Raw genomic sequence first — 13,670 nt, forward strand, 5'->3', positions numbered from 1 at the left:
TATATATATATATATATATGCATAATAATTTTTTTTTCTTCAGGAATTTGCCCTTGTTTTTACATTATGTTCTAATAGCAAGAACTGTACCAATATTTATTCAATGGATTATTGTCAGCTTATGGTATCCAAACAACTCTGAAATGTTTAAATCTATTCTCTTTTGTAAGTACTTTTATAATCTTTAAGTTGTACTCACTTGTTAGAGTATGGAGTTTAATTTTCAGCTCTTTGACAATTAGAATAATAATACAGAATCAGAAATTTTATGTTTGTTAAATTTTTGTTTATCGAAACCTCACAAGTGCCTCTATTCTGATTCGTAAAATATTAACACTTATGATTTTAAAAAATTCTATGAGAATGTATGCGTAATTAAAGAATCCGTTGTTGTTTTTAACACTAGTTATCATTTCTACCTATCCATATTATTATGCAGTAATTTCTTCCCTAGTAGATATGTCTATGGAGTAAACATATGTCCTATGGAAATTTTTTTATATCCTGTTGGTCTGTGGGGGGAGGAGTTATCGACCATGCCAACCATCATCCATTGAAGGGTACCTCAAGATTGAATCAAGTTAGCATGCATTATATTCTAGTGAATTGATGTTTATTTTTCGTAGTGGTAGTTACGCCACATTTATGGTGTTGAAGTTGATCTAGTTGCAGGGGTCTGTTTAAAAGAAATTTCAGTCCGTTAACGGACCTTCACAAAATATCTTTTAATAAAAACGGACCCTTCACAAAATGTTTTAACTTAAAAATGGACCCTTCACAAAATGTTTTAACTTAAAAACGGACCCTTCACAAAATGTTTTAACTTAAAAACGGACCCTTCACAAAATGATTTTTCTTTTAATCGGACCCTTCACAAATTAGTTTATCTTCATTATTGTATTGTTAATTGAATAAACCCTTCCCAGGGCATAAAACAAGAAAGATAGATGTAAGCAAATTAAGTTTTGTCTTCAGCAGACGATTCTTCCATTATTTGTCCGAAATGAATATTCTGCGTTCTGCAGTATAGGCTAAATACCAAATATTTGTATGTTGCATCTCTAATTTAGAAGCAGCAATTGCTGTTTATTTTTGAAAATTTAATTCGTTTTATTATAATTTTAGAGTGCTAAGCATAATCTTGTATGTCTTTACAATTTAAAAACTCCTTGAAAAAGTTTTTTGCAATAACTGGACCCTATTTGCACAAATTCATAAAAGCAGGACCTTGTTTGAACGAATGTGAGTAATTTTTTCACAATTTCATGAAAACCGGACGTTTCACAAAATGTCTGGACAGACTTGTAAAAAATCAGGCTAACATTAGCATAAATAAAAGACCAGCACAACAAGAGCAAACAAAAAGAAAGTTGACAATTTTAGAAACTTCTTGGAGTTATTGTTTTTCAAACTTAGTTAAAGTATTTTTGTGTACTTTTCATGATAACTTATTCATAATTACTGTCATATAAATATGAATACTGATAAAGAAAAAGATTTTAGAGACATCTTAAGAAACATATATTGACTGGAGTCGAAAATTGATCCAGCTCATTAGACAATAAGAGGACAAATATCAATAATAACTTTTGCAGCCCATGCATGAGTTGAAATATTGTGAAACTTGAACTGCCCATTCAGAAAAAAAATTGACCAATGGGTTATCAGTGATAGCAGGAATGCGATCATAGTTTTCTCTTGTTTGTAATTTATTGTCCTTATATTTTTATTAGTAATTTTCATTTAAACCTTTTTAAAAGCTTTCTTCTAACTCATTTTCATCAAAAACCTCTTTTAAGTCCCTTCATGACCATCACATCAAATTTTTATAAAAAAAATTTTTTTTTTAATTTTTTTTAATCAGAATTTTTAGAAAGGTGTATTTTTTTTATGGATATAACATTGTAGTAAGGAAGAGGAAATTTTTTTGTGCAGAAAAGGAGGAGAAAGAAATTGGAAAACAAACATTTCTTTAGAGTTTATAATTAATGCTTGATTGCAATATTGTGAGTTTTAAATTTTATGATTGCATTGTGCACCGAAACAACTATCTCTTTTTAATAGTTCCAACACCACCTTACAGTTAGGAGTATTGCCACTGTTTTTACCGCTGGCTTAGTGACCACACAGTGTTTGTACCCTATATCCTCTTTGTATAACTACAGGGGGTATTTCATACTGTGAATGGAATTCCAAACCATTTATTTGTAACTCATTTAAAAAATTGCCAACAATAGTTCAGATGGTTATTTAGGTCATGAGACATTTTTATCACTCCAAAAGTGTCGAAATTAGAATTAAAATGTTAATAATTTAGAAATGAATCTTGGAGATCTGATGACCAAAATTGTTTAAAACAAGCATTTATCATGTTATTTCCCTGTTGAATTTATGTAAAATGTAGTATTAGCTGTGCATACATTGTAGTTGTATGCATTTTCCTTTGAATTTTAGTCATTATGATTTTAAATTTAAATAATATAATGTATTTTTAAATTGTTAATTAAGTTAAAATTGAATTAAGATTTTATAAATTTTAATTAATATTATATCAATTTAATTAAAACAGCTAACAGCAGGAAATTTTTTAATAAACATGTCCTTTTTTGTTAGTGTACTGTTTTGGTGAGGCCAAGAATGTTCACTTTATCAAGATCTTACCATAGTTTCAAAAGTTATACATTTATGAGCTATTTTTTTGTTGTTGTCGTAACAAATTCTTAAAGCTTTATGATTTATAATAAATTATTATTGAGCTACAATGGCTATGCGAGGGATTGTGACTGGAATTGAGGGGTACCAGCTTGTCTGGGAAATAAAGACAGCTTGTGCGTGATGACCACATTTCCAAGTCATGCCATTTGTCATGAAATTCTGGAGATTTACTTTCATGACGATCTGACTGGCACACAATGGGCAATCGCAGAAATGCTGAGAATTAGATATTATACTAACTACTAAGTTAATTTCAGCATTTCTTTTTTATTTGTAGCATTTACTGAAAGTTTTTTTAAAGCAATTTTGGTGCTTTTAAGTTAGCTAGTACATACAATATAATTTATCTTTCTTTTAAAAAATATATATTTTTTTTTTTGTTTAATTTCTTTATTTAATTTTTGTGTGTTTAAAAATAAAGGAAATACACAGTATTAAAAAAAGTCTGGCTGAGGTCTACATTTTTTGGAAACTTTTTGCTTGGGCCCACCTAGCCAAAAAGTACCACAATTTTTTTTTTAATATTATATTCATTTTGTTACAAAATGTTTCTATTCTGATGAAATGTTTATAAATGAAATACTTTTGAAAAAATATTTTTGGTTTATTCTATGATAGTTTTGTAAAGTTATGTGTTGTTCTAGTTTTTAGTGCTTCAAGTCTGTGCGCTTTAGAGTTTACAGCTGGCTTAGTGACAACTGCAGTCTTTACTCTCATGATGTCATGTTCTCTTAAAGCTCCTCCAACGCTTCAGGCCACACACTACTCTGTTTTATCGTCCATCGAGGTAGCTGGAAAGCTGCTTTTTTCGTCCTTTGCAGGTGTGCTGATTGATTCCTATGGACTTGGATACACTTATTTATTATTCATTACCTTGTCATTAGCAAGTTTGTTAATATTACGTTTAATACGCTGACCTTAAATGTGGGTGAAATCAATGTCAATAACAGGAACTAAGGGCGGAATTTTAATTTATACTATCATCTGTTTATTTTTTACCTTTGAATTTTATAACTTTCTTCTTTTTATGGTTATTAATATCGTACAATGCAGATGTATTTGAACCAAGGATATATTTGGTTTTAAGAAAAGTCCTGGTAATTAGACAATTTTATTAAATGGCTATATGACTATGCATTTGCTAGGCATGTTGGAAACACCTCTTACATCTATAACACTTTTTAAAAAAATAAGCATGCATGCTCGCTCTTACTCTAGCTTGTGTTTTAAAACCAAATGAAACTGGAAATCCATTTTTCTCAATGTAATTATTTTTATATAAAAAAAGAAGAAACTTGTCTCTTTACTGAAATTCTTTTTCTTTTATTCTCTTCTTCTCACTTTCATTGAAACTAGACAAACAAAGACAAGTGAAGAGGGTGTTCCATTTTCTTAGGATTCCAAAAGACAAAAAAAAAAAAAAAAAGGGCAATCTTTTGACTCACTTCAAATTGAAGATAAAGAGAGTGCTTTATTCTAGTATGTTTAAATTTTGCTGAATGATAGAGGAGCTTAGGGTGGAAAATTTAACTTTAGACTAGATGAACATTTTAGGAAACAGTTTTTAATACATATTTTTATTACAATTCTTAAAGATTCAGCCGAATAAATTGATATTTTAGACTTTCCATAATGTGCTTTTGCAAATGAAAAATTAAATAATTTCAAAGTTCAACTTAGGATTTCTCTCTCTAAGCTTTTGCAATTATATTTGTGACACTTATTGTGTTGATTTACTTGTAATAAGAAGCATTATTGAAATTGGATCTCTTTCGGATGTGGTTAAAAAATGTTAAAGATAAGTGATTTAAAATAAAAGCAATGCTATTATTATTTAAAAATATGTTATTTATGGTTATATGGTAAGTTATTAATTCACATTGCTAGAAGAAAAAATACTTCTTACTGACCAGTCTTTAAAAATGTATTGATCATCATTCTGTTGCACAATGGAATATTTTATAATACTTTGAATTTGTTTTTATTTTGACTGCAGTTGTGTTTTTTACCAAAAACTTTACCTTTAACATATATATGTATGAATAAGTGTGCATGTGTATGTATTCTAATTTATTTATATTTTCTTACTGAATGTATTTATTTGGAGCATTGTTTTTAAATTGCTCATTTATGTGCATGAAACATTAGTTTTTTTAAAAATTAATTTAACATATTCAAATTTTAGTTTTCATTCATATAAAAAAAGCTTTGTTAATTCCAAAAATTAATGATCTTCTGGCTTGATCATTTTAAGAATGAGTAGATATTTAATGTTTTTCAAATAGTCTTTTGTCTGTTCTGCAAAGTTGAGATGTTACCGTAACTCTGTAACATATTAAAAAGTTACATATGTTAATTTTTTTAATAATTTATTCATATTTTAACAGTATTTCTTTTAACCTCTTCCTATTTGTTTGACATAAGTAAAGAAAATATAAAAATAAGCAAGTTTTTAATTTTTAATCTGTGAGTCAAATGATTAGTTAAAAGGTAACACTGATTTGGGTTTAGCCATCTGGAATCATTGAATGAAAAGGAAACATGTTAAGCTTTCTCTTTTATTTAGCTATTGTTATAGAAATATTAATTATAATATTTTTACTTCTTTATATAGCTATTGTTATGTAAAGTATTTTAATTAATACTTTGCTTGATATTATATTACCATTTTCAAGTTTTATTAATGTGCAATGTATTTTACTCATACATATCAGAAATATTTTAACTTTCCTTATTATATGTTTTTGTTATATTTATTGTTTCAACTATATTAATTTAATATATATTAATATTGCTATGGGAACTATAGTGTTAAATGTTTTTAGGTAAAGTATTAATCAGAAAAAGTATTAAAAATATACATGAAAAGGTCCTTATAATACACACGAAAATTATTTATCGCAATTAAATAGTGAGCACTAATTTTGCTTATGGACCATGTCTGTTGTTATGACATTAAATGTATAGAGTAAAAGGTGTAGAGAATTGTTAAAAAGTTCACATATTTCATATTACTGAGTTATTAATATTGAAAACTATAGTAATAGCTATAGCAGTGTGATTAAAGTGTTACATAGCTTTTACTTATGGTCCTGGATTTGGACCTCATCTGTGATAGGCTACCACTACATTTATCTGTGATGCAAGATCAGTTTTTTCGGAAAAAGTATAATAGAAAGTTCTAAAATTGAATATAGTCTAGCTGTGCTGCATTTTGTGCCTTTGATCTTAAAGACTAGACATGGTCTAATCATACTTGTTGAGCCATAGGCTTTATAACCTATTAAGCTAGGAATTACTATAGGGGTAGTATATAGATATAATCATTATGAATTAAAAAATGTCTCTGGTTTCTAATGTATATTTTTGTGTTAAATTGTTTTTATGATTGTACAGATAATATATTTTCTTTCAAATGCGTATTAATGAAAACCTTATAACTTAACAGATTATAACCTAATAACTGCAATTGTTTGTTGTGTAAAAGTCAGTTCAATCTTTTGTTAGTTTATTAACGTTAGTTATTATAAGTTAGTTTTGTTAACTTATTTAATTTCTTGCTTATACAATATAAATGAGATGTTTCTTGTTTTATCCCTCTAATTTTTTTTAAAATAAATATCACTGTATCAGAAATTTAACCATAATACTCTATTATAAATTAGAAATGCTAATTTTTTTTATGCTTTTTTAATATAAAGTATTTCCCTTAGTTTGTTATTATATTGGAAAATGGGACCAACACCAATATGACAATGATTATGTTTTATTCTTTTTAAGAAAAATTAATACAGAGCTTCTTATGAATTGCGAAAAAATCCCAGATTAGTCAATTGAAAATAGTCTGACAATTGCATCTGATTTGGTAAATGAATAAATATCCAAAAAGTGACTTTAGTTAAAAATGTGGCAATATACATTCATAGGGTGGAACCTATGAAAAAGCGTCACATGGCGAAAAAGGCAAGAAACTAATGCAGATTATTCTGTATGAGCAATAAAACAACGTATGTGAGAAAACTCATGTCAAATCGAAATGGAATAATTGTGTCCACCAGAAAAAGTTAACTATCAATAGCGAACCAGTTTCAGGTTGACCCTTAATAAATGTGATGGCCGCAACAGCAAACCAAGGGGGGCATTCAATCCATAATTAAGAATTCTAAAACTTAAAATACATAAATTTTTATTATGAAATAAAATATTTTAACATGTAAATGCTTAGCGAAAAAAATATATTTTATGAAAAATAAAATATGAATTTTCGTAATGTCTGGCAGATTTAAAAATTTAAATAATCCTTTCATTTTAAAATTTAAATAATTCTTTGTTTTTAGAAGAAAAAAGAAAGCTTAAAAATATTTGTTTTGGAAATAATAATTTTTTTAAACTTGAAATAATTTTCACTTATATTTCATAAAAAAAAGAGCTCAAAATATGGATTTAGGACACTTTTTTTAATTAAATTGGCATTTTACCCTGAAGTACTTACACTCCTTTTTATCTGGATGATCTCGCTGAGGAGTTTGCCCCAACGAGTCTTAAGCAACTGGATGACCAACAACTTTGAAAATACAAGGGAAAGGAAACTGTAGATAGTGAAACTACATTCAGGTCATTTTTCAAAATAAATAAATAAGTAAATACAAGGGAAAGGAAACTGTAGATGGTGAAACTACATTGAAATCATTTTTAAAAATAAGTGTGTTGATCTATAATATTGAACAGAACAAAACTGTCAATGGGTATTGGTAGAATAAAAAATAATGCTCATTATTTTTATGGATTAGCATTTGAGTTAGTGGGTACTTGTTTCATTTTGTTCTGTGATTGGAGGCATCTATGCTTCCATCGATTGAAAAAAAAAAGTCCTTACTGGAGCACTAGCAGTTTTATTGAAGATATATATAAGGCAAAATTAACAGTTGCCTTTGACCACTGGGCAAGTAAATAAAATGGTGATTAAAAAAACTGTCAATCATCGTCTTATTGCCACTTTTTTTTTGTCAAAAATACTCACCATGTTCATTTTATTATTTCATATAATAAATATGGAATTGCGAATGTCTTATAATAATCTGAAAATTATTTAATGTCACGCTTGTTTTTTAAACTTTTTTTTCATTTTAAAAATTAGCCTTGCGATGTTTGCTTTATTCCATCCAACAGTTTTTTAAATTGTTTAAATTTTTAAATGTTTGTAAATGTTAAAAAAAAGTATCCACTGTTGAAAATGCTACAACTTGCCACAAGCCAGCCGCTAAATTTTTTAATCTTACCCTTTAATGTCAAACTAATGAACTGTTACTATCTGATATGACTACTTTCATTCATATGGTAAGGTATTTTCATTTGGTTCATGCATCCTTTTATCAAATGTTTTAGATGTACCTTTTATTTTTTCTGTCATTGTCTAAAAATAGAAACTAATTAAAAATATAAAGGGTCAGTTTTTTTAAAAATATTATCTTATTTAACTGTCAGAAGAAAAGTTATTATCTATCTTATGGAAACATTAAAATTTTTATATTTATTTATTTATTTACACCCAGATAATATTCATGTTCAATTCATTATATAGTTAAAATAGTATTATTCAGTATACTGTTAAATTTTGTTGGACAAGTGTTTAAAAATGTATCAGTATTTATATTGTTGTCTTTATTATTTGTTTTATTACTTTGTTACTTGCAATGGTTTCTTAGTGTTTATAAATAGGGTTATTTTTAATTTGTTTCTGCAAAGGTTTTTGTTTTTCTTTGTGATAAGCCATTGTTTTATTCTGTTTTTACTACATATTCAGTAGTATATTATTACTTTTTATTTGATTTATTTTGAATTGCTATTTAATAAATCAATCATTGTTAAAATAATGTGAAAAAATATATTGAAAATATTGTTTTGATTGAAGCTTAAATACCTCATTCTGAAAATATAAATTTGTTTTAAAATTTATATCCAGGAAGGTGGTTTTAATGGGAATACTAACCATACATAGCTTCTATATGCAAATGTTGTAGTTATGCTTCTATATGCAAATGTTGTTATTTCTACTTGCAGTTGCACAATGTCTGAATCCTAATATGTTTGACTTATTCTTATTGAATTGGAGCTTACATATTCTCTTTCCTCTCTATTTTAAATCTAATGTTTAATTATGTAAGCTGGATTGTTTATATTAAAATATTACATTGTTTGTTAAAAATTATTGTTTTGATAATTTTATTTTACTACCTGAAATACTGAATATCTTCAATGAAGAACAAATTTCAAGCAAAAAAATTTTTTTTAGCTGGAATTTGTTATGGCCAATCAGGATTACATAGTTTTGATTTGGAAGAATAGGGAATTTATTTTAACAATTTTTCTTTGAGAAAAATGTTTCTAATTCCTAAAATGAATTGCTTATAGCAGATTATATAATGATAGTAAAAATTAAAAAGCAGATTATAATTTTATTTTAAACTAAAAATGAACGAATATAAAGGGCAAATTAATTGAAGATATATTCAAATGAATATAACTGATTGCTATCAGATACTGCATCGTGTAAAAGTTTTTTTATTAGCTTTGTTTTCCAGCCTTATTAACAAAATTAATGTGTGCTCTCATAATATTTTAGATAGATATTTTACCATGCATATATTGTATTTTGCTTTATTGATTGTTGAAATTTTTTTTGATTGTTCTAAGATTTAAAAAAAAAATCCATTTAAACTATTATGAATATTAAACATAATAATTGCAAAAATCTGTTAGGGTTTTGAATTTGCTTTATAAACATATCAAGACTTATGATTGTTTTAAGGAGTACAATTGCCATTTTGAATGATTCTGGTTTTATTCCCCTTTGTGTTTTTGTTAAAACTTTTTAAAATTTCTTTAGTTCTATTCAAAGTTGAGTTTTAGTATAATAATCTAGATAAAATACCATTTTATTTATAGAAAAATGATGTAAATTACAATAGAAAATTCTAAGAAATTACTTCTAAGGAAGATATTCCAGATTATATATTATTTTCATAAATTCTAAGAAAGATATTCCAGAAAGTGTATGACAGGGGATAAATTTAGCATTTGCATATTTTTATAGTACATGTAGGTTATTTTTATCATGCATGTAAAAGTAATTTTTCTGTATTATTGCTCATAAATAGTTGTAGTTATCAGCTTACACACATAAAGATAAACTATTATGATAAATAAAGAGTTTGGTGTAAGTTAATAATTAGTCAAAATGAAAAAAAAATTTAAATGCATAGGTTTCAGGGTATTTCTTAATGACCACTCTTACTAAATAGTTTCAGAATATGTGTCAAAAATAAAGTCGAAATTCTATGTACATTAGAGGACGTAAATCGATATTTATGCGAGGAAGAAGATGTTATCAGAATCAATGTGAACAACAGAGAGACAAAATTTATATTTTAATGTTTGTGTTTTGGTATAAAAAGTTTGAGAGTCGTTTTGGTTGCCACTGTACACAGTTCTAAATTTCAAAATATTTAAATATATATGCATATAAAATACAACTTGTTCCAGTTAAATTCTCATTGTTAACTTTTTAAAGTGTTGGCAAAATCATCCAAAATATAGTAGGTTTTAGTTCTGTAATACTTTATGAAATCTATTGCTGAAAGTTTATGTTTATGGCATCCCTTTCTTTACTTTTCCAATTATTCTAAAATCATGCTATTTTTACTAAATGTCACTTAAGATGTTCTTTAACTAAAGTCTTCAATTGAAGAATCAAGTTCTCCAATTAACCTAGTTTAAAGAGTGAGTTTGTCAAAATATAATTTAACATGTTCTTTTACTAACTCATATAATGAAGCTATTTGATTATTCGATTCATTTGCCTTTTAGGGTGAGGCTTTTTTGCATGCAGGTTATGAAAGCTAAATGTTTATGACTGTGATAATTTGGAGTGTGATCTACTGATTGTTATTTATTATTAAATTCATTCTTTTCTTGGGTGAAGTCTTATTATGTATTTTTGTATTCATTTTTCATGTTCGTTCATCGTCATTATTTATGTATTTCAAACAATTTGAAAATACATTTTTAGTCCTTTTTTTTGGTTCACTTGAGGGGCTTAGGATATAAGCCACATTTTTTATAATGAAGACAATTTTGCCTCAATTTTTTTTTTGTTGATATTATTTACAGATAGTTAATTTACATGGTTGAAATTTACTTTGGATAACAGCACAAATCACTCAATCATCTAATTGTTTATTTATAAATAGCATTGTATTTTAACTGAAACGGTCTCTGGAAAATGTGGTTTATTATTACCTAGCTCTAATTCTTTTATTTATATTGCATAATAATAAATATTTTTTTATATTTACTTTTGATCATAAATTGTATTTTTTAACTGTTTATAAAAAATCAATAAATCATATGTAAACAATTATTTATATTTTGTTTCTGTCTTTGTTTTATATACTTCAAATTTAGTTTTGAGAAAAAGAAACACAATGAGGAACATGTTGAAGTTGATTACACAAAGCTGGGTTCATTCATTTCAAATAAATTTCTTGCAAAATACATTTTCTTGAAAAAATATTTTTAATGTCATAAAAGTTTTATTTGTTTGTGCATTGATCAATTGCATTCTTGCTTGGAATAGACTTTTTCATTTACTTGATAATAAAAAATATTCATTTGCTTTAAAAATTTTAAACGTACATGAAAATATGAAAACAAAAGAAATTTGAAACTGAGAACATAAAGGAGCCAACGAAAAAATGGAAATTAAATAAAGATGAAAAATAAAACTAAAAAAAGCGCAGTGGCAGAGAAAGACACATAAGGGCAGCGCTCATTTTCACTTACTATGAAAAGGTGAGGAACTCATGCTGATTACAAATGTAGTTAACTTTGTTTTAGAAAGTATTTATGATTTACAAATATAGGTTTTGCGATTAAAATTTGTGGAATGATTTTCTAACATGTTTCTTATTTTCTTACAATTTCAAGTACTTTTAATGAAACGTTCTTGTCAAGGAAATTGCAAGTTCTGGAGAGAACTTAGTGCTCAAGCATGCTTTTCTTTTCTTTTTCTTTACTTTTTTTGAAAGTTGTAAATCTTGTAATGAAATTGATGACAGTAATTAAAATTTGAACACGCACCATTATTTAGTATTACAAATATACAATAGATGGCAGCATCACAACCTTTTACGTTTATTTTAAATTGATAATAAATAATTCATAGCCAGAAGGTAATTATTTTAAAAAGTTGAAAATATTAAGTAATAATTCTTCAAAATCTTATCAATAAAGGTCGTAATTGATTGCTGCTAAAATTATATTCGGAGTTATTGTCAGGTCTGCTCTTTTATTGATGAATTTAAAAAGATAGACTTAAATAAAGATACAGCTTATTATTAAAAATAAATAATTCAGCAAAATGAGATTAATAATTTCAGAAATATTCAATTAGTAATTTCAGAAATATCCAATAAATATTTATTTCTATGACATGGTTCCATGAAGGATATTCTTATCATTTAATACTCCTGATGTAAACTTTATTATTTGCTAGATGGCAGCAGTATAGTGATTATTATACATTTTGTCTTTTGTAATTTTTCAGCTCTCTGTTTGAGATATGCTGCTTTTTATAATATATGGTAAAACTTATACATTTTAAAAGTTCAAGTGAATGAATGTATATATATATATTCTACTTGACGAAGGCTTATAAACCTATTTTGAGCATACAAGTCTGANTATATATATATATATTGCACAATATGGATGAAAAGAGAAAAATTAAGAAAATTAATTTTGTTTTACTTACTGCCCATAAGCTGCAAGTATATAGAACTCAGAAAATAAGTTAAAAATATAGAGAAAACATGGAAAATATTAAAGATTAATGAAAAGAGAAGAAGAATTTTGAATTAAAATATTTAGAAAAAAATATTTATTATTCAGTGATATTTATATTTTTATTTAATATATATTTTTCAATCATTACACATATTTTTTTATTTGATTTTTTTTTACACATAAAATGAAATTGCTTTATATTGACGATAAAAAGGGATGAAAAATAACAATAAAAATAATTAATTATTAGACATTGATAATAGGTATCAATTTTTCGTATCAGCGATATCCTTCAGCAAATATTTATAGTTTGAGAAATCAGATTTCATGAAACTCAAGCTTAAAATGATTAACCGGTATCTTTCGAAAAGTTATTAAATGTTACCTTTTCGTAAAATGTATTAATAAATGAATCGGAGTCTATAATTAATTTATACTGTACTTTAGTCATTTAGAAAATTTGTTGCAACTTTGATCCCCTGACAATCACACGAAAACCATTTCATGTCTTGTCTTACTAAAGTTTCAGGAGTAGTACTTTTTGCTACTTATTTCATTTTGTTCTCATATTTACTTTTTATCGAATTTGTTTCATTGAAGTCTCGTATGCGACTTGTCTCACTAAAGTTATGATTCCACTCTATACTTAACAATCATTTACATTATTTACAAGTCTCGTAAGCACTTTTTTCTTACAATTAAATATTTGATTCCCAATAGAGTCGCAAATGGTCACAATGATCACATTCAAAAGTGTGACCTGTTTAAATATTTCCGAAAGCGTTCAAACATGACTTTGAAAAAGAATTTGTTTCCGTGAACGTGTTGGTTTAAAAAAAAAATTGCTTACGTACAATATTGCTCCATTCCCTACAGCTCACAGTTTCAGAAGAAAAAAAAAGATTTTAAATATTAAACTTCCCCTGTTCAAATATCGAGCAATATTTAAATAATTTTATTCTACATTATTTATTTGAAAAAGAGTTTGGATGTTTTTAAAATAGATGTTACTTATTAAAATAGTTTTTCATCTGTTTTTAAAGTAGATGTATATGCTTACAATTTCTTTAAGATTCATGCTAAAAATTTCAAATTTTGCATAACTTTTATAT

At 26.3% G+C, this 13,670-nt stretch overlaps 1 protein-coding gene across 1 annotated transcript in view; it reads left to right on the top strand.

Annotated features, from left to right (window-relative positions):
• Positions 1-11,134, top strand: part of LOC107457518 (major facilitator superfamily domain-containing protein 3) — a 15,558-nt gene extending 4,424 nt beyond the window's left edge. Inside the window, exons 3-4 of the mRNA XM_016075682.3 lie at positions 44-165; positions 3,360-11,134. Of these exons, the coding sequence (XP_015931168.1) occupies positions 44-165; positions 3,360-3,631 (394 nt within the window). The 3' untranslated portion in view covers positions 3,632-11,134. The remainder of the gene's footprint in view (positions 1-43; positions 166-3,359) is intronic.
• Positions 11,135-13,670: the final 2,536 nt, after the last annotated feature.

Source organism: Parasteatoda tepidariorum, chromosome 10, assembly GCF_043381705.1.
Source record: "Parasteatoda tepidariorum isolate YZ-2023 chromosome 10, CAS_Ptep_4.0, whole genome shotgun sequence".
NCBI classification, from domain to species: Eukaryota; Metazoa; Arthropoda; class Arachnida; order Araneae; family Theridiidae; genus Parasteatoda; species Parasteatoda tepidariorum.